Genomic DNA, 17,434 nt, shown 5'->3' on the forward strand with positions numbered 1-17,434 from the left:
CCCCTGGCAACAGTCTGGGAGAAGTAAGTGTCCGGCTGCCCCTGAGGAAGGTGCTGCCCTAGAGAGCCGGGCACAGTCCACCCTTCTCCTGCAGGGGTTTCGTAGAAAGACAGCAAAGTCATGTGTTTTTCCTGCAATGAGAGTGATTTTCCTTAGAATAGGATGCTGAGCTCAGTCCCTCCTCTCAAACCCCCTAATGTCAAAATTTGGATTCCATGGCTGTTTAGAAGCCCCCACTCACGCAGGAAGAGAAATCTCAACATTTAAGCCACTGAGAAGCCTGGGCCTGTCCTATCCCAGCTCCAGAGATTTGGGGGACCACTTAGCTCTCCTTTCCCTCTGCCCTCCCCAAGTCTCTCACACACGCCTTCCCATAGCTACTCCACTGCTGGTCCTCCTGGGGGAGCTGGGTTCTGTTTGTCACTCCCCAAGTCAGGGGACTGGAACTGTGGTAGCAGCAGCAAAATTAGTTGGTAAACGTTGGATGTATCCAAGAGATGGACCCCTTGGAGTTCCTCACTGAAGTCAGGTGTAGCCCGGCTGACAGCTGTTGGGTGTGGACCTGGCCACCTCCAACCCTGTGGACTTCGGTCCCTGGCCAGCGAGAAGGGTAGTTCATTCTCGTGGTTGGGAGTGTGTCATCAGACAAAGGGTCCTCTCCCCAGGGTGAGGAGTGGACCTGGTGACGCTGTCCCCCTCCCTCTTTGCAGCCTCTGGATGTGGAATTCAGACCTGAGTTCTTACTTGGTCAGCCTCCCAGGACCGATATTTCCTATTTCCTAATGTGTTCCATTAGGATTCACAGGCTCCATTTTTCCTCACCACATGTTGATCACCTTTGGGATTGTAATGCGTCTGTTCTCATCTCTGCCCCTGGGTGGGTGCTTGGGTTTATCAGCCCTGGGGAAGCAGGGGCAGCAGAGAAAGAGTGCTCCTGAGACCCACCAGCCGGGACACTGAGAGAGAGCCAGCAGCTGTGTTTGATTTGACTCACATGGTATCCTTAATATCAGTCAGCTTGAGTCGAGGAGGGGAAAAATCTGTCCTGATATGAGAAAGCAAAAGCTGCATCAACCTAGTGCTCTACAGTCTTCACCTGTGACTGGGTGACTCCTGCTCCTGATGTAGTCGGCACTTTGACACAATCCTTACCACTTCCAGTTATCTAACACTGGCCCATGCTTGTGTTCATGTTCATCTTTGACCCTGTGGTGGGGAACATCTTGACCTGGGGTCATGGCTTCTGAGTTGCATGGGTGCCACATGCTCCGGTCATGGAGCTGCCTGCTGCCGTCTCTCCGTGGCTTCGTGTGTCCCAGCTTGTGTAAAAGTTGCTCACTTCTGAGGGGGCAGGGAGAAAAGGTGACAGCAGAGATTGCCTTGTTTGTTTCTTCTTTGATTTTATCAGTCTGAAGGATTAGTAGAACCACGTGTTAGGTGTTGCGAGTGGGGACGGTGACTGTCAAATGCCTCAGTTTCTTCGGAAAGTAATTGCCGTGTATGTATTTGGCAGGTGAAAGGAAAACCAGCCAGGATGGATATTTACGACACTCAGACCTTGGGGGTTGTGGTCTTTGGTGGATTCATGGTTGTTTCTGCCATCGGCATCTTCCTGGTATCAACCTTCTCCATGAAGGAAACGTCATATGAAGAAGCTCTGGCCAACCAGCGCAAGGAAATGGCGAAGACCAACCACCAGAAAGTGGAGAAGAAGAAGAAGGAGAAGACAGTGGAGAAGAAAGGAAAGACCAAGAAAAAGGAGGAGAAGCCCAACGGGAAGATACCTGACCATGAGCCCACCCCTGGCGTGACCATCCTCCCCAAGGACCCAGTGTGGGCACCTGCAGTGGCGGTGGCTCCAACCCCAGTCCAGTCCCCTGTGGTCACTGCCCCTGTAGCCACAGTACCAGCCATGCCCCAAGAGAAGCTGGCTTCTTCCCCAAAGGACAAAAAGAAGAAGGAGAAAAAAGTGGCAAAGGTGGAACCAGCAGTCAGCTCTGTAGTGAATTCCATTCAGGTTCTTGCCTCAAAGGCTGCCATCTTGGAAGCTGCTCCCAAGGAGGTGCCTATGGTGGTGGTATCCCCAGTGGGCACCAAAGGTAGTGCCCCTGCCACTAGCTCTACACAGGGCAAGAAGGCAGAGGGGGCCCAGAACCAAGGCAAGAAGGCAGAAGGGGCTCAGAACCAAGGCAAGAAGGCAGAGGGGGCCCAGAACCAAGGCAAGAAGGCAGAAGGGGCCCAGAACCAAGGCAAGAAGGCAGAGGGGGCCCAGAACCAAGGCAAGAAGGCAGAGGGGGCCCAGAACCAAGGCAAGAAGGCAGAGGGGGCCCAAAACCAAGGCAAGAAGGCAGAGGGGGCCCAGAACCAGGGCAAGAAGGCAGAGGGGGCCCAGAACCAGGGCAAGAAATCAGAGGGGGCCCAGAACCAGGGCAAGAAATCAGAGGGGGCCCAGAACCAAGGCAAGAAGGCAGAGGGGGCCCAGAACCAGGGCAAGAAGGCAGAGGGGGCCCAGAACCAGGGCAAGAAGGCAGAGGGGGCCCAGAACCAGGGCAAGAAGGCAGAGGGGACCCAGAACCAGGGCAAAAAATCAGAGGGGGCCCAGAACCAGGGCAAAAAATCAGAGGGGTCCCAGAACCAAGGCAAGAAGGCAGAGGGGGCCCAGAACCAAGGCAAGAAGGCAGAGGGGGCCCAGAACCAAGGCAAGAAGGCAGAGGGGGCCCAGAACCAAGGCAAGAAGGCAGAGGGGGCCCAGAACCAGGGAAAGAAATCAGAGGGGGCCCAGAACCAAGGCAAGAAATCAGAGGGGACCCCCAACCAGGGCAAGAAGGTAGAGGGGGCCCAGAACCAAGGCAAGAAGGCAGAGGGGGCCCAGAACCAAGGCAAGAAATCAGAGGGGGCCCAGAACCAAGGCAAGAAGGCAGAGGGGGGCCAGAACCAAGGCAAGAAGGCAGAGGGGGCCCAGAACCAAGGCAAGAAGGCAGAGGGGGCCCAGAACCAAAGTAAGAAGGCAGAGGGGGCCCAGAATCAGGGCAAGAAGGCAGAGGGGGCCCAGAACCAGGGCAAGAAGGCAGAGGGGGCCCAGAACCAGGGCAAGAAGGCAGAGGGGGCCCAGAACCAAGGCAAGAAGGTAGAGGGGGCCCAGAACCAGGGGAAGAAAGCAGAGGGGGCCCAGAACCAGGGAAAGAAATCAGAGGGAACCCCCAACCAGGGCAAGAAGGCAGAGGGGGCCCAGAACCAAGGGAAGAAATCAGAGGGGGCCCAGAATCAGGGCAAAAAGGCAGAGGGGAACCAGAATCAGGGCAGAAAAGAGCAGAGTACCCTGGACCAGGGCAAAATGGTAGAAGTGGTTCAAAACCAGAGTAAAAAAGCAGACGGAACCCCCAACCAGGGCAAGAAGGCAGAGGGGGCCCAGAACCAGGGCAGGAAGGCAGAAGGGACCCCCAATCAGGGAAAGAAGGCAGAGGGGGCCCAGAATCAGGGCAAGAAGGCAGAGGGGGCCCAGAACCAGGGCAAGAAGGCAGAGGGGACCCCCAACCAGGGCAGAAAAGCGGAGGCAGGCCAGAATCAGGGCAAAAAGGCAGATTCAGTTGCTAATCAGGGCACAAAGATGGAGGGTATTGCAAACCAGGGGAAAAAAGCAGATGGGACCCCCAATCAAGGGAAAAAGGCAGAGGGAACCTCAAACCAAGGCAAAAAGTCAGAAGGGTCCCCCAACCAGGGCAAGAAGGTGGATGCATCTGCCAATCAGGGTAGAAAGGCAGAGACAACTCCTACCCAGGGCAAAAATGCAGACATGGTTCAGAGCCAGGAAGCACCAAAGCAAGAGGCTCCTGCAAAGAAGAAGTCTGGGTCAAAGAAGAAGGGTGAGCCTGGTAAGTAGCTTTGGTTTCTTTATGAATGTGGAGAGACAAGCTGTCTCTAAGTGGCTTGCAGATTCCCTTTGGGGAAGCCATCTGTATCAGTCAGCTATTGCCACAACAAGGCTGCATAACAAACATCCCAGAACTGAGGGTCCTGCAGCATCAGTCATTCATTCTTGCTCATGTTTCTGTTGATTTGGATGGAGGTTGATTGACTGGTCTGTGTTACTTCTAACTAGTTTGGCTCCTGCCACAGGTTGACTCTTGGGTCAGCTTCCACGTATTCATTCTGGGGCCCAGGCCAAGGCATCAGTGAGTCTCGAGGGCAGAGGACCTTCTCATGGTTGTGGCAGAGCTGTAAAAAGGCACTTCTCAAACCAGAGCAAGTTGTGAGACTGAGGCTGAGTCAACAAGAGGAAGTCCAGTGGGGAAAGGTGTGAGTTCAGAAGAGGTGACCACTCCCTCTACCACACAGTTCGAAAACAGTTCTGTGTCTTGCAGTGTCTCTTGAACGTCTGGCCGTGTTCTGTCAACCTGTTCTGCATTCTTGCCTCCCCAGGTGCTTTAGCATAGCTTTGTTCTTTTCTCGATGTTTATTGAGTAACAGCAGGATGCTACTCCTAAGAAGCAGTCATGTCCACACCCCCTTCCTCCCAGGTCTCCCTCTTTGCTACCTCCCACCCCAGTTGTGGAAGGGAGCATTATAGAACATTAAAATAGATATTATGTATCAGATACACATGTTGTGTGATAATGTATAGAACATGGATTTCCCATTATCTTTTCAGAGCAGATCACAGTAGAAACTCAACCTGTGAGTTCCTGTTTCATGTCCACCCCTCACTTGATAGAGTAGTCCAGTGTTTGCTTTCTCCCTCTGTCCCTTTCTCTTTTTCTCTTGCTAGATTTCTTTCTTTCTTAGATTAGCCATTAGTCGACTCGGAAAATTGTATTTGTCTTGGTGAGGCATCTTAGGGGCCTGAAATGTTGGGGCCTCTGCCAAGTAGGCAGGCCCTGTGTTTGTAGCTGGCTCCCCTCTCTTGTCTTTTTCTGAAGCTGTATCCGCTTTTCTGCTGGGGGGACATTCTCTCAGACCACACTGTGCTCTGTGTGAGGTTCAGGGACTAGCCTACGTTTGCCTCATGGGTGGAGGTCACGACAACCTCTCAGGCCCTTTAAAAACCCAGACACTCATCCTTGGCCCCGGCCCCACGGGTGGAGGGAGCACACCTCCCCGTCTTCAAGGCAATGCTTTACCTGACCTGGGGCCAAGGGCTCTGAAGGCAGACAGCAGGGATGTAGGTGAGAGCCAGTCTGTTCTCTGGCTTCTCCCGCGTCAGAGCTTCCTGGGATCGTCATGACCCTGTAAGGCCTTGGACATTTGAAATAAGGTGTGAAACAGAAACTTCACATTAGAAAGGAAGGCAAAATTGGCAGGTAACAAAAAGCGTTGTTGGGAGGAAGACCTAACTTCTGACCTGTGTGAACCCACAAAGCTGCTCACCTGAGGTGTAGGATAAGAGGAAATTTGAACAGCAAAAAATTCCGCGGTTCAGGACAAGAAAGATTATACATGATAGAAAGATTGTCACTCTCTGGTTAACTTAGTAGTTCATTATTCTTCCTGCCAAAATTTCAGTGGGCTTGAAAGTCTTCTCTTGAGGGATGAATGAGTAAGCATAGTGAATAGATTATTAAGTGACTGTTGGAAGGCCGCTTCTGTATAATATGTGAACACTTTCCCAAATTGTTGGAATGACAGTAGGGTGCTGGCCCGAGGCCAGCAGGTCAGGAAGGAGGATGGTCCCGAGTCGACTGCATTGTCGTCCGTGGCCTGAGCATAACATAATGTATTTAAACTGCTAATTTGCTGCTAAAATTAACTGCTGCAGTGACGTCCGTGTCCCACCAGTTGAGGGTCTCCATAGCGCCAGGTCCCAGATGTGTAGCTGCTTCATCAGAAGGCAGGTGCGTTTTTAACTTAGGGAGATGGCCCCATCCACCTTGCCCACCAAAGGCCTGGCGCGGCGGACGGGCCCCTCCGTGATGAGCCCACACGAGCATCTCACGTGGCTGTGTGGAGATGGTGATGACATTGGAGGCCGTTAGGAGCCCAGGTGTGGACTAGGGGAAAACAGTTGGTTATGAAACAGAAGGTTGGGTTCTCTTCCCAGTGTCTGGAGAAGAGGGAATTCACGGAATCCTTGCGAAGTAGAAATTTCTGGAATTGAAGCTCCAGAGCGTTGGCGGCACCGTCCAGGCCTCCCCTGGTTTGCTGTCTTGAGAGTCACCACAGCCAGTGTCTGTGTAGATCAGGAAAGCAGCTTCTTGCCCAGGAAGCGTGTGGCCGTGGGGGTGGTTTGGGACCCTCTTGACAGGGCTGTCTCTCCAGCTCCTGGACTCGAGTCCACATGAATGTGGCGCAGGCCAGGCCCCCTGAACCGGACACGCAGGCTTTGGCTGGATAGGAGGCACCTTCCGAGTGGGCCTGAGCCCTTATGCTGCCAGGGGGCTTGGGTTGTGGGTGTCACTGGGGCGGGGAGGGGGACAGGAGGACGACTGGGGGCCCTCCTCTTAGACTCTGTGCCCTGGCTTTGTGCCAGTGCCATCCGCCCTGCAGACTTGGGCCTAAACCCTGGGCCAGAGACCATCCCGGCTGGGCTCTGCCAGCCTCTGGGAGGTGGAGTTGCCCTTAGGCCGCTGAGTCAGATGTGCACAGGTCTAGGTGGGGGAAAGACCGTCTTTGTGGGGAGGTCTATGGGTGACTTTTATTTTCTTCCCTTCACCCTTCTGCACTTTCTAGTTTTTCTATAACATGTATTCTTGTTAGTGGAAGAGAAAAACTCCACATTGTCTGTGAGTTGAGGAAACAGGCCCTCATTGGACCACAGTGGAGCTCGCACCCCTTTGGGTGTCAGGAGGCAGCCCAGCCCTGACCTCAGGACCGCGAGTGGGCTCTGAGCAGCGAGAGGGCCTCCTGCTTTTTTGGGGGCCCAGGGTGAGGAAGAAAGGCGGTCAGTACTTCTCAGTGTGTCTCTGTCCCTGGGCACCCAGCTGATGGTGGGCACTGAGGTCGGATGAGAAAGAAAGGTTTCTGCATCCTGGGGCCGTCAACTCCTTGTTGTGAGAGGCCTCCTGCTGCTGCCAGACCCTGGGAAACGCAGGAGTGGAGTCGTGTTCTGTGACCCAAAGTGGCCAGGAGAACATCACTCCAGGTGTGTGTAGTCTGCAGGGCCTCATCTCAGGCTGTATGACTGGATGGGAACTGCACCCCGGTGTCCTGCTGCACCCCAGCCTGGGGTGAGGGCAGGGGTCCTTCTATGCGTTTATCCCCCAGCGTTCTCTAAGGTGGGCTTGTATCTCTGCTTGTTTTCTGACAGCAGTAACTAGAGTTCAGCTCTGTTTCGAGATTTCCCAGAAGGGGTGGGGGGCGGGCAACCTGGGCCTGGGTCTCCATCTGTGCCCGCCCCTCTCCCCAGGAGACAGGGGGAGCTGGTGAGATCATGCTTGATCCTCTCTTTCAAACTAAGTGTCTCAGGGTCGGAAGCTCTGAAGAAAACTACTGGGCTTATGAGCCTTTATTTAATTCACTTTCTGTGTAAGTGCTTCAAACGCAGTTTTTCTTCTTCTTCTCTTTCAAAAGAACAAAACATCCCCCAGGGAAGCAAGGCTCGTGTTAGTGCAGCACTGTCACGTCTTAGAGAAGCTGCTGGAAGACGTTCTTCCAGAACTTTCCGGTCATTCCTGGTCAGCCCTCTCACACGTGGCAGCTCCAGGTCTCCCACCACTGCCGGGACAGGGGCCCAAGGTTGTCCGTCCCCCGTCCTTTCCTCCGGCTGTAGGTCAGACCTCATGGCTGTCTCAGGCCCGAGGAAGGATCTCGCCCACAGGTCCTCCAGGGTTGTATTTCTTTAAGAAATACTGTGATGTGTTCTTTTTTTTTTTTCAGAGCTAAAATGGATTTTATTAAAATTGGTGTGGGGGGAGCAGAAGTATATAAAGAGAAAGATAAAGTCAATTTGTAGACATTTAGAAAAAAAAATTCCATGAGGCAACATTATATGGAAAAGCTCCCATTGTGTCAACAGATGACTTTTGTCTCCAACCAGATGAGAAGGCCTGACTCAGAGGCCCCAGTAGGATTGCTCTAGACATGACTTGCGCTTTGCTCTGGGGCCAGTGCACCGCCGTGCAGGGCCCTCACCCTGTCAGGGGGCAGACGGCCCGGGCGGTGCTGGGCTCCGGCCTGAGACGGGCTTGCGGTCAGTCATCTGTGCGCTGCCCGGGGCCCTCCACTGCTGTAGTCGCACCCTGGCTGGAGCTGCAGCTGTGCCTCTGCCGCATCTGGGGGCTCTTCCATCGAGGGCCTTGGTGGGGACCCCTTTCCCAAAGGCTCAGGAGAATCCTTCATGGCCACTGTCCGTGCTCCTGGGTGGTGGGGGCCATGGTGGTGCTGGCTCAGGTTCCTGTTTCTGGAGACGGGTGGCCTGCCGGCCACTCTGATTCAGGGGCCGCCCTCTGCCCTTGGGGTCAGTGGGAGTCAGGAGCTTGTCTTGTCTCTTGAGTCTGACGATTGCTTGAGACGTGCTGGCTTCTGGGAGGGCAAGGGGCCCTTCCTGGGGTCCTGGGCCTGTGGCCTGGGTATGGCTCAGGTGACTGGGATGTCCTGGAGGGCTCCCCGAGGCTGGACTCTGGCTTCCTGTCCAGGGGACCATGCATGGCCCCCCACCCACACGGTTGGGGTGACAGCTGTGCAGAAGCCTTGGGGACTGGTCTGGATGTCCTTCCCCAACCCCGAGACTGCACCCTGTGTCCCGCCCTCAGAGCCCCAGGGTTGACATGGGGTCTCTGGCGCTGCCGTTTCCTAAGCATGCTCAGCCCCTGGCCTGGATTCGTCCCTGACCGGCCTGGTCCCCCGGTGTTCTCAGGTACAGACCCGGCTCACTCCCAGGTGATGCTCCCTTGCCCACGAGGTGACACCCGGGTCCCCAGGGCCCGTGACACCTGGGACCCGCTGTAGCCCTGCCTGCCTCTGCTCTGCCAGCTTTGGTGCCTGTCTTTGCTTCTCCCTCCCTTCCTGGAGCCCCAGCCCTTACTGCTCTCTGCCCAGAGCGTTTGGCATGAGCATCTCCTGCGATAAAAGCCCTCCCAACATTGCTGCCATGGCTGCTCCCTGGGGGTCCTTGGGGCTCTGTTGATTCCATGTCTGGGGTCTCCTTCCTTCTCCTGCCTGGGAGTCCCTTCCACCTGCATTTTGTAGACTGCAGGGTACATAGTCGGTGCATACTTGGTGTCGGGAGACCCCCTAGGCAGGGCTTAGGGAACCTGCAGCCGCAGCCGGCATGGAGCTGGAGCCTCCTGATGCCCGTCCCAGGGCCTGGCTACGTCCCTGGCTGGATCCCAGCTGTCTGTCACGAGCGCGGTTCCTGGAGCAGCTCTGACATCACCCTGTCATGGGCTGAGCCAGGCATGAGCAGGGCAGGGCTTCTAGGGACTGAAGCAGCGTGGGGAGCCTGCTGAGCACCCACTGGCTGAGACCATTCATGGGCTTCTCCCCAAAGGACCCCTCAGTCAACACTGAGAGGGAGATTACCATACCCTCTTTACAGGACTGGCATGATGTTGGGTAATTAAGCCTCCAAGCATGGTCACAGTTCTGGAATTTGAGGCTTGTGCATGTTATCTGAATGCTGTGTGCTTTGGGGCTGAGAGCCCGAGAAGACACAGTCTCCTAGCTTTTCTAAACGTGCTACCCCCATGACCTTGTGTGCAAGGCAGGGGCTAAAGGGGCACAGGCCATGGCGCTCTGTCCCCGGGAGGGTGCCTTGCGCTGGCTTGGCATGACTTGTCTGTGGAGATCATGGGGGAGCAGAGAAAGGGGACCCTTTCCAACAAGTTCCTTGCTAGGGTGCCATCTGCTCAGGGCGGGGCCGGGTCTGGGGTGCTCTTGGCCCTGCTCATGGACCCTGCAGTGCTTGCCCTGTGCCCAGCATGTTGCCATTTAACCTGCCACATGTTGGGGAGGGGTGATTGTCACCCTACCTCATGGATGAGGAAGTTGGCACAGATGTGAAGCCACGTGCCCTAGGATGCCCAGCTGGCAAGGAGTTGAGCTGGAATTCAAGCCCAGGGCTCCAGGGCCCTTGTTCTGACAGGGTACCCACTGCCTGCAGACCTGCAGACCGAAACTGGCCCATGGATAGGTTCAGCCCTGAACTGACTCCATGAGACACTGGCCCTGCCTGGCCACCCTGCCCTCCTGCCCCCGGCTTCCTCCCCGAGGCCTCCTGGCCTGTCCACACCTGGAATTTCAGACGCACCGTTGTGCGCAGAGCCTTGGCTGCTCCTGTCTTCGGGGAGTTCACGGCCACATGGTCTTGGTGAGGCCTGTGGCTTCACAGAACAGATGTTGAGTCTTCGAGAGATTTATCTCAGGGCCTTAAGATTTCCCAGCGCCAAGGATTCTTTCTAGCCTTGGAGCGTTTGCTGGAGGAATGTTAGTCCCATGTGTGGGTCAGCATGCCACCCACCACCCGCCTCCCATACCCGGTCCCCGGCCCCTATGGGGTTGAGCTTAGGGCTGAGGGTTTGGCCAGAAGACCTTGAAACCCAGAAATAAATGCCAGTTACGTGGGGCTCAGAGTTCTGGTTCCTGCTTCTCGGTTCTTTTCTTTCAGTTTTACTTCCCCTGATTTGGAGAGACCAGAGATGGTACTGTCCTCAACCTTAATGGAGAAAAATAACATGACGTCTCTGAAAGTAATTTTGAAGTATTTATATAGGGGTGGAGAAGGCCGTGAAATTTTCTGTCGGGGTGGGCACGGGGAAATAAACTTCACTACTGCATAGCTTTACGAGTTTTGTATTAGTTTGTTTGATTAGGAAGTCTAATACAATTTAGTGTAGTTACGTGAGAGGGTTTTAGCAGACATGTATTAGGATGACGCTCTCCCGGAATACTCTGAGGAATGGTCTGCAGGCCCTCCGGAAGAGACACACGTGTGAGACCTGGGGTGACACTGTGAAGGGAGGGGTGTGCCTGTGGACACATGGTTGCATCCTCCAGCTGCTGAGTCCCCGTCCCAGACCACTCCCGGGCCTGGGAGGACAGGCACTCTGGGGCAGGCAGTGCTTGGGGGCCCCAGGGCTTGAACAGAGTAGCCAGTCTGTCCAGTAGAAATACACTGTGAGCCACGTTAAGAAAGGCGAACAAAAGACAAATGGAATTTGCTTTAATGATGTGTTTCATGTAACCCAGTTTACCCCAAATGCTTTATCACTTCAGCTTGCAATCAGTATGAAAAATTATCGCAGATCCTTGACATTCATTCTTTTCATACCAGGTTTTCAGAATCTGGTGTGTGCCCCTCCGGGAACCACTCCTGTTCCCACCACCAGCCCCCTGGCAGGTGCCTGCGAGGCTGGTGGCTGCGTGTGGGCAGCACGGGGGCACTCAGAGAGGCCTCTCTGAGTCCAGAGAACAAGGAGGAGGTCTGAGTGGCCGGCCTCAGCCAGGCCATCCTGGCAGGTCTGACCCAGCGGGCGCCCTCTTCTGGAGAACCCAGGCAGGAACATCGGGCTTCCCGCTGACCGGAGAAGAGGAAGCCCAGAGGCCAAGGCGCTGACTGTGGGGTCTTCATCGACTGGTTCCTTCTCTCTGGGCTTTGCTGTGCTTGAGCTGTCTCTTGGGTGCAGAGTGCGTGAGTGAGTGAAAGGCGCTCAGTCGTGCCCGACTCTTTGCCACCCCATGGACTCTACTGTTCATGGGATTCTCCAGGCAGAATACTGGGGTGGGTAGCCTTTCCCTTCTCCAGGGGATCTTCCCAACCCAGGGATCGAACCCAGGTCTCCACATTGCAGGCGGATTCTTTACCAGCTGAGCCACAATGAAATCCCCTTGGGTGCAGAAGTTCTCCATTAAAATTATTTAATATACATATTTCAGTGAGAACTGTGAAGACTGAAGGGTGCCATCCCTCCCTCCCCACCCTCCACCCTGTTTTCATGACTCCTTGAGCTCCAGGCCTGAATGTTAGCCTGGTTATCTTTCATTCCCGAGCTTTGTGGGTCGAGAAGTTCTGAGTGAAGGTGCTTGTAGCAACCACACACCCCCACCCCCTCGTCCCCTTTGCAAGGGCATCCTGCCAAGTGTTTTCACATGTGATGAAAATATTGTGACAGGCAGAGGATTTCATGTTGCCATGGAAACCTCCCCCTCACTCATCCTCGGCGAGGTGGGCTTGGCGGCAGGTGCCGCTGCGGGCAGCCGCTCTGCTTTGTTTTGGCTCGTTTGGGGCCCTATTTTCCGCTGAGGGCAGGTTGGAGCCGCGCATGAGAACAGGGGCGTCCCTGTTCACCCCCTCTTGCCTTTGGGGCTGCATGAGGGCCTGTGAGAGAGCGGAGCTCTTGTGGGGATGTTGGGGGTATCCAGGGGTGACAGCTGGCTGTTGGCACCTGGTGCTGTGTCCTCTAGCAGGTCAGGTGCTCCCGGCCCAGCAGGTGGCCAGGCCGGGATAAGGCTGGCCCAGCCATCCCTCCTGGAACCTGCCTTACTCTTCATCTGGGGAGAGCTGCAAATAGAGGGTCTGGACCAGGACACGTGGGAGGTGGCCTCCCTCTCCTCAATGTGGGGCTGCAGCCATCGGGCTGATGGGCTCCTGGTCAGTCTGGATCCAAGGGCCACAGGGCTGGGTCTTGGCAGGGCCGTGAGCCTCTCTGGGTGGTGCAGGCCAGAGCTGGACTGGGCCGTTGGCTGGGGAAAGTGTGCTTTGTCCACGTCTGCTCCAGGGGTTGTCTTCTCCAGCACAGAGATGCTCAGTGTTTCTCTACTGGGGACCATCTCTGCACTGTCTGTGGGCAGGACCCCAACCGGCTCCTGCTCTGGGGTATGCTGGGCTTGGCTGTTGTGCCGGTGTGTGACGCCCGCCCTCCCCTCCATGCACAGGGCCCCCAGATGCCAATGGCACTCTGCACCTACCCTACAAGACGCTGGTCTCCACTGTCGGAAGCATGGTGCTCAGTGAGGGAGAGGCCCAGCGGCTCATGGAGATCCTGGCCGACAAGGCGGGCATCGTGCAGGACACGTGGCACAAGGTGGGCCCCCCCATGTTTGGTGCCACTGCGGCTTTGGGCAGCTGGCCAGGGGCCACCCCCACACCCCACCTGGTCCCAGGGCCCCGGCCTCCCTGGGGCATGCCCAGCTGCACCGAAGGTCCTTGAAACCCCTCCACCTGCCTCCTCGCCGCCCCTTCCTGGGATGGCTGGGTGAGCCAGCCCAGCCACCACTATAGGAGGGGCATCAAGGCGGGCACAGGAGCTTTCCCGCTGGTTTGTGGCCAGGGCTTGGGGGCAGGAGGGAAGGTGCTTGCTTGTCTAGATTTTTCCCCCTCTGGTGTAGGGGCCACAAGCTGCCCCCAGGAAGTGCTGTGGGGCATGTTTGTTCCTTACACAGAGCCTGCATCATAGGTAATTTTGCTAGAGGATTTTGTGGTGCCTCAGAGGTGAGAGATGTCTGGGGAGTGTCCTGAGAGCCAGCCAGGTTGCCCCTGCCCCGAGGTCACTGGGTTTTTTTAGCCCTGGCCCCCGCTGAGGGGGCACGGGCCCTGGGGTCACAGGAGCACTTTGCTCAGTGAGCTTCTGTCCATCTCCTGGGCTTGAGTGGCTGGAGGTCATGCTGACCACACCCCTCAATAAGAGAGGCCTGGCCTCAGGGCAGTACACCCAGAATACACCCTCCTCCACCCCCAGCCCAGCCTCCACACTTCAGCTGGCCCCACACAGCCACTCAGGGCTGGGCACTGAGCCAAGAACGATGGCTGATGGCCCCCAGCAGGCCAAGGAGAGACCCTGACCACCATCAACCTGGGTTAGGGAAAAGCCATGCTCCCAATAACTGCCCCTGGGGTCCAGAGCTTTGGGTTGAAGCAGCTCCTGCATCCGCAGGCCCGAGGCCTGATGGGCCAGGCAGCTGAGGTGGGGCCTCCCCTCCGCATGTGTGTGCGGTTGGCAAGGAACCACTCCTGCACCATCCAGTCAGGGCTCTGCTCTTGGGTCGGGGTTTGAGGGCTGGACTGGGGCTCAAACCACACGTCTGCCCGCCTCCTGTTAAATGTGGCTTTGTGGGTCTCTCCAGGCCACTCAGAAGGGCGACCCCGTGGTAATTCTGAAACGCCAGCTGGAAGAGAAGGAGAAACTGCTGGCCACGGAGCAGGAGGATGCGGCCGTCGCCAAGAGCAAGCTGCGGGAGCTCAACAAGGTGGGGTCGGGGTCTGGGGCCGGTGAAGACCCAGGACTCCAGGAGCCTGGGCTATGCCCGTGAGCTCCAGTCTCGGGGGTCCGGGCCCCCCTGACACAGTGGGGGGGTCTTGCTCAAGGGGCAGTTGGCACATGGCCACTCCTGTCATAGCTCAGCTAGGGTTTTTTTGCCCTTGTCTCTCCTGGGGAGGAAGCCCGGGTCCCTGAGGGCTGGCAACACCCCTTGTCTTGTGACAGCCGTGCTTTCCCAGTAAAGCACTGTGTGTGGCTGCCGCCTCGTCTCCGTGCCCGGCCTCTCTGTGGGGCAGCAGGTGCAGATGGTGGCCAGGGCCTCAGGATACCCCTGGCCCTGAGCCCTGGATCCTTTCATTCACGAGGAGTCTGAGTTTCTGTCCTGAGTTAGGGCCTTGGCTCCAAGCCAGGGGGAAGGTGTGTTTGGTGGGGGATGGACGGACAGACAGCCGGAGTGGGGGCTTGTCAAATGCTCCGAGTGGTGCTGGCCTTGGTCTCACCTGATGAACTCCTGCCTCCCTGCCCTCGGTTTTCTCAGGAGCTGGCAGCGGAAAAGGCCAAGGCGGCCGCCGGGGAGGCCAAAGTGAAGAAGCAGCTGGTAGCCCGGGAGCAGGAGATCACGGCCGTGCAGGCGCGCATGCAGGCCAGCTACCGGGAGCACGTGAAGGAGGTGCAGCAGCTGCAGGGCAAGGTGGGCACAGTCACGGGGCGGGTCCGCCCGGCCCGGTTTGGTGGGGGAAGGGGGGCGGCGAGGGGCTGTTTTGTCTGGCTGGCTGGTGTGTGTGTGTTTAATGTCAATAACCAGGGAGACATGCATACGTTTAAAGAGCACTTTCTGAAAACACTCCGGTCCCAAGTGGTCACGTTGGGACATGACCATCCCTTACTCGGGGGGCCTGTGGGTCAAGTTTGCAGCCTCTCCGTGACCCTGGAGTCCTGCTGGCTCTGCTTTCTCCCCTCAAGGTTGGGAGGACCCAGCCAAACAAGGGGTCTGAAACCTGCATGGTCCCAGCGGAGGGCCTGGCCGGCTCTGGCCTGAGGACTCGGAGCCTTGCACTCTCTCCTCTACCCGCCTGGGGCGGCAGGGGCTGTGCCAGGGGGGTCAGAGAGCAGGAAACAGGTGTCCTCGGGGTGACCGTGAGCTCTGTGCTATGTCTTAGGACCTTGGTCAGCAGCAGAGTGAACCCGCGTGCCTGGAGCTTTGGGCTGAGCACTCTGCTCGGGCTTTTGTCTGTGAGCTGGGAGCTTGCTGACCTTGCTCTGGAAGTGGCTGTCCTTGCAAGGCTCTGATGCCCCTCGGATGCCCTTTTAGATCCGGACGCTGCAGGAACAGCTGGAGAATGGCCCCAGTGCGCAGCTGGCCCGCCTGCAGCAGGAGAACTCCATCCTGAGGGACGCCTTGAACCAGGCCACGAGTCAGGTGGAGAGCAAGTAAGCCCTGCCTGTAACTCAAGCTGCACTTGACTCCCAGGGCCCACCAGCCGGCCTCCCACCCCTACCCTGGGGGCTGGGGGCCATGTTTGTGCCCCTCAGGCAGCAGAGCAGAGCTGGTCTTGGCCAGGTTTCTTGTCTCCCAGGGTTGGGGGACAGTTTTGTCTGTCCATTTCACCTGGTCTGGTACTGTCACTCGGCTGGACAGTCAGTCCTGCCATGAAGAGGTGTCTCTTGTGCCAGGGAAGGAGGTGGCAGGCCGATAACCTCCTCGCACTGGAAGAGGTGGGCCTGGACCTGCCCCCTCTGGAGTGCCTGCCTGGTCCCGAGACCCACCTTCTATGTGGCGTTGAGGGGTCTCCTCTGTAAGATGCCACAGCCTCCCGCTATGTGTGGCCTCCCAGCCTGGTCATGGCCCCGCCGGCCGGTGAGTCCTGTGTGTGGACTCGAGCCTGCCAGTGGCCCTGCCCTCGGGGTGGAGAGGCCCGTCCACCTGTCTCCCAGGGCTTCTCTGGGCCCAGATCAGTCGTGAGGAATCAGCTGCTGCTGTCGGCTCTGTGGGCTGCTTTTCAGGTCTGTGTTGGTCTTTGCTCTCACTGAGCCACCCACCCTGCTCGTGAAATAGCATTTTCAACAAAACACATCTCACCCCACGTGACTAATGATACCGAGGGGCTTCAGCGGGGTGGGGTCCAAGTCTCAGGCAATGACTTAAGAAAGAGCCGGGGCCCCAGAGGACAGGCTCAGGGCCGCCTGTCCCCATCATCCCGGGCAGCTCTCAGGGTACACGGGAACCAATTCAGCCCTCTCCTGTCCGTCATTCTGGGGGCTGGTGACTGTCTTGCAGGCAGAATGCAGAGCTGGCCAAGCTCCGGCAGGAGCTGGGCAAGGTCAGCAAGGAGCTGGTGGAGAAGTCGGAGGCTGCGCGACAGGAGGAGCAGCAGCGCAAGGCCCTGGAGGTCAAGGCGGCCGCTGTGGAGAAACAGGTCCTGCAGTTGCAGGTGAGGGGCGGCAGCCCCCCTCGTGCCTGTGCATCCCGCCCACCAAACCTCTCCTCCTGGCCCATCTGGCCACCCGGGGTCATCTGTCCTCAGCTGTGACTGTGGCTGCCGGAGACCCAGGCGGGGCTGGGACTGGAACCCTCAGCCTTGGTCTTGTTACTGGTGATGCCTGGTCAGCATCAAGTGGGTGCCATCTATATGCTCAGCATTTGTTCTAAATGTTCACAAGCGTTAATTCTCAGTTAATTTTCCTTGTAACCCCATGGGGTGGATACTGGTGGTATGTGCCATTTCTTCAGAAGGGAACGGGAGGCACAGAGTTAAGCAAGGCCCCCCAGTTCACTCAGAGCCAGGACACGAGCCCCCAGGCAGTCACCCACCCTGTGTCATCATGGGTCTCCGCACAGCCTCTGGCTTGAGCATCTGGTGGGGCTTCTTCCTTCTCAGCCCTCAGTGTGGCCTGGGAGCTTGTAGTTATCCAGGGGGACACCCATTCCCCGGAGGGAGGAACCCCCACAGGGCACCGGGCAGCTCCCCGTTGGCTGAACGAGCCCTAAATCTCCCAGGCAGCCTGTCTAAGGGCAGCTGTCACCTCTCTGTGTGTGTGACTTCTCGGAGAGAACACATGAACACGGGAGACCCACACGGCTTGGCTCCTGTTTCTGCTCAGTCCCTGAAGCTTGGCTGTAGCACGTTGGACTGTGTCACGGAAAGGACTAGAAGTTTTCTGAGACTGCTGTGTGCCCAGGGGACCCAGGGCAGGCACAGATAAATGGGGATTGTTTGGGTGGAATTGAGGTAGATAATTTGGAGTAAAGTAGGTCTGGCCTGAGCAGTGGGATGGGACTAGGACCCCTGGGGAGCGCCTGGTGCTTG

At 57.0% G+C, this 17,434-nt stretch overlaps 1 protein-coding gene across 2 annotated transcripts in view; it reads left to right on the plus strand.

The window, feature by feature from the left end:
* RRBP1 (ribosome binding protein 1) overlaps positions 1 to 17,434 on the plus strand; it is a 47,337-nt gene that overhangs the window by 18,835 nt on the left and 11,068 nt on the right. For both annotated transcript variants that reach the window (XM_055430274.2, XM_055430276.2), the window contains exons 2-7: positions 1,514 to 3,872; positions 12,805 to 12,953; positions 13,993 to 14,115; positions 14,665 to 14,817; positions 15,439 to 15,557; positions 16,405 to 16,558. In XM_055430274.2, coding sequence (XP_055286249.2) covers positions 1,535 to 3,872; positions 12,805 to 12,953; positions 13,993 to 14,115; positions 14,665 to 14,817; positions 15,439 to 15,557; positions 16,405 to 16,558 — 3,036 coding nt within the window. In that variant the 5' untranslated portion in view covers positions 1,514 to 1,534. The remainder of the gene's footprint in view (positions 1 to 1,513; positions 3,873 to 12,804; positions 12,954 to 13,992; positions 14,116 to 14,664; positions 14,818 to 15,438; positions 15,558 to 16,404; positions 16,559 to 17,434) is intronic.

This window comes from Moschus berezovskii, chromosome 15 (genome assembly GCF_049115385.1).
Source record: "Moschus berezovskii isolate FMDL1 chromosome 15, NW_MosBer_1.0, whole genome shotgun sequence".
NCBI lineage: Eukaryota > Metazoa > Chordata > Mammalia > Artiodactyla > Moschidae > Moschus > Moschus berezovskii.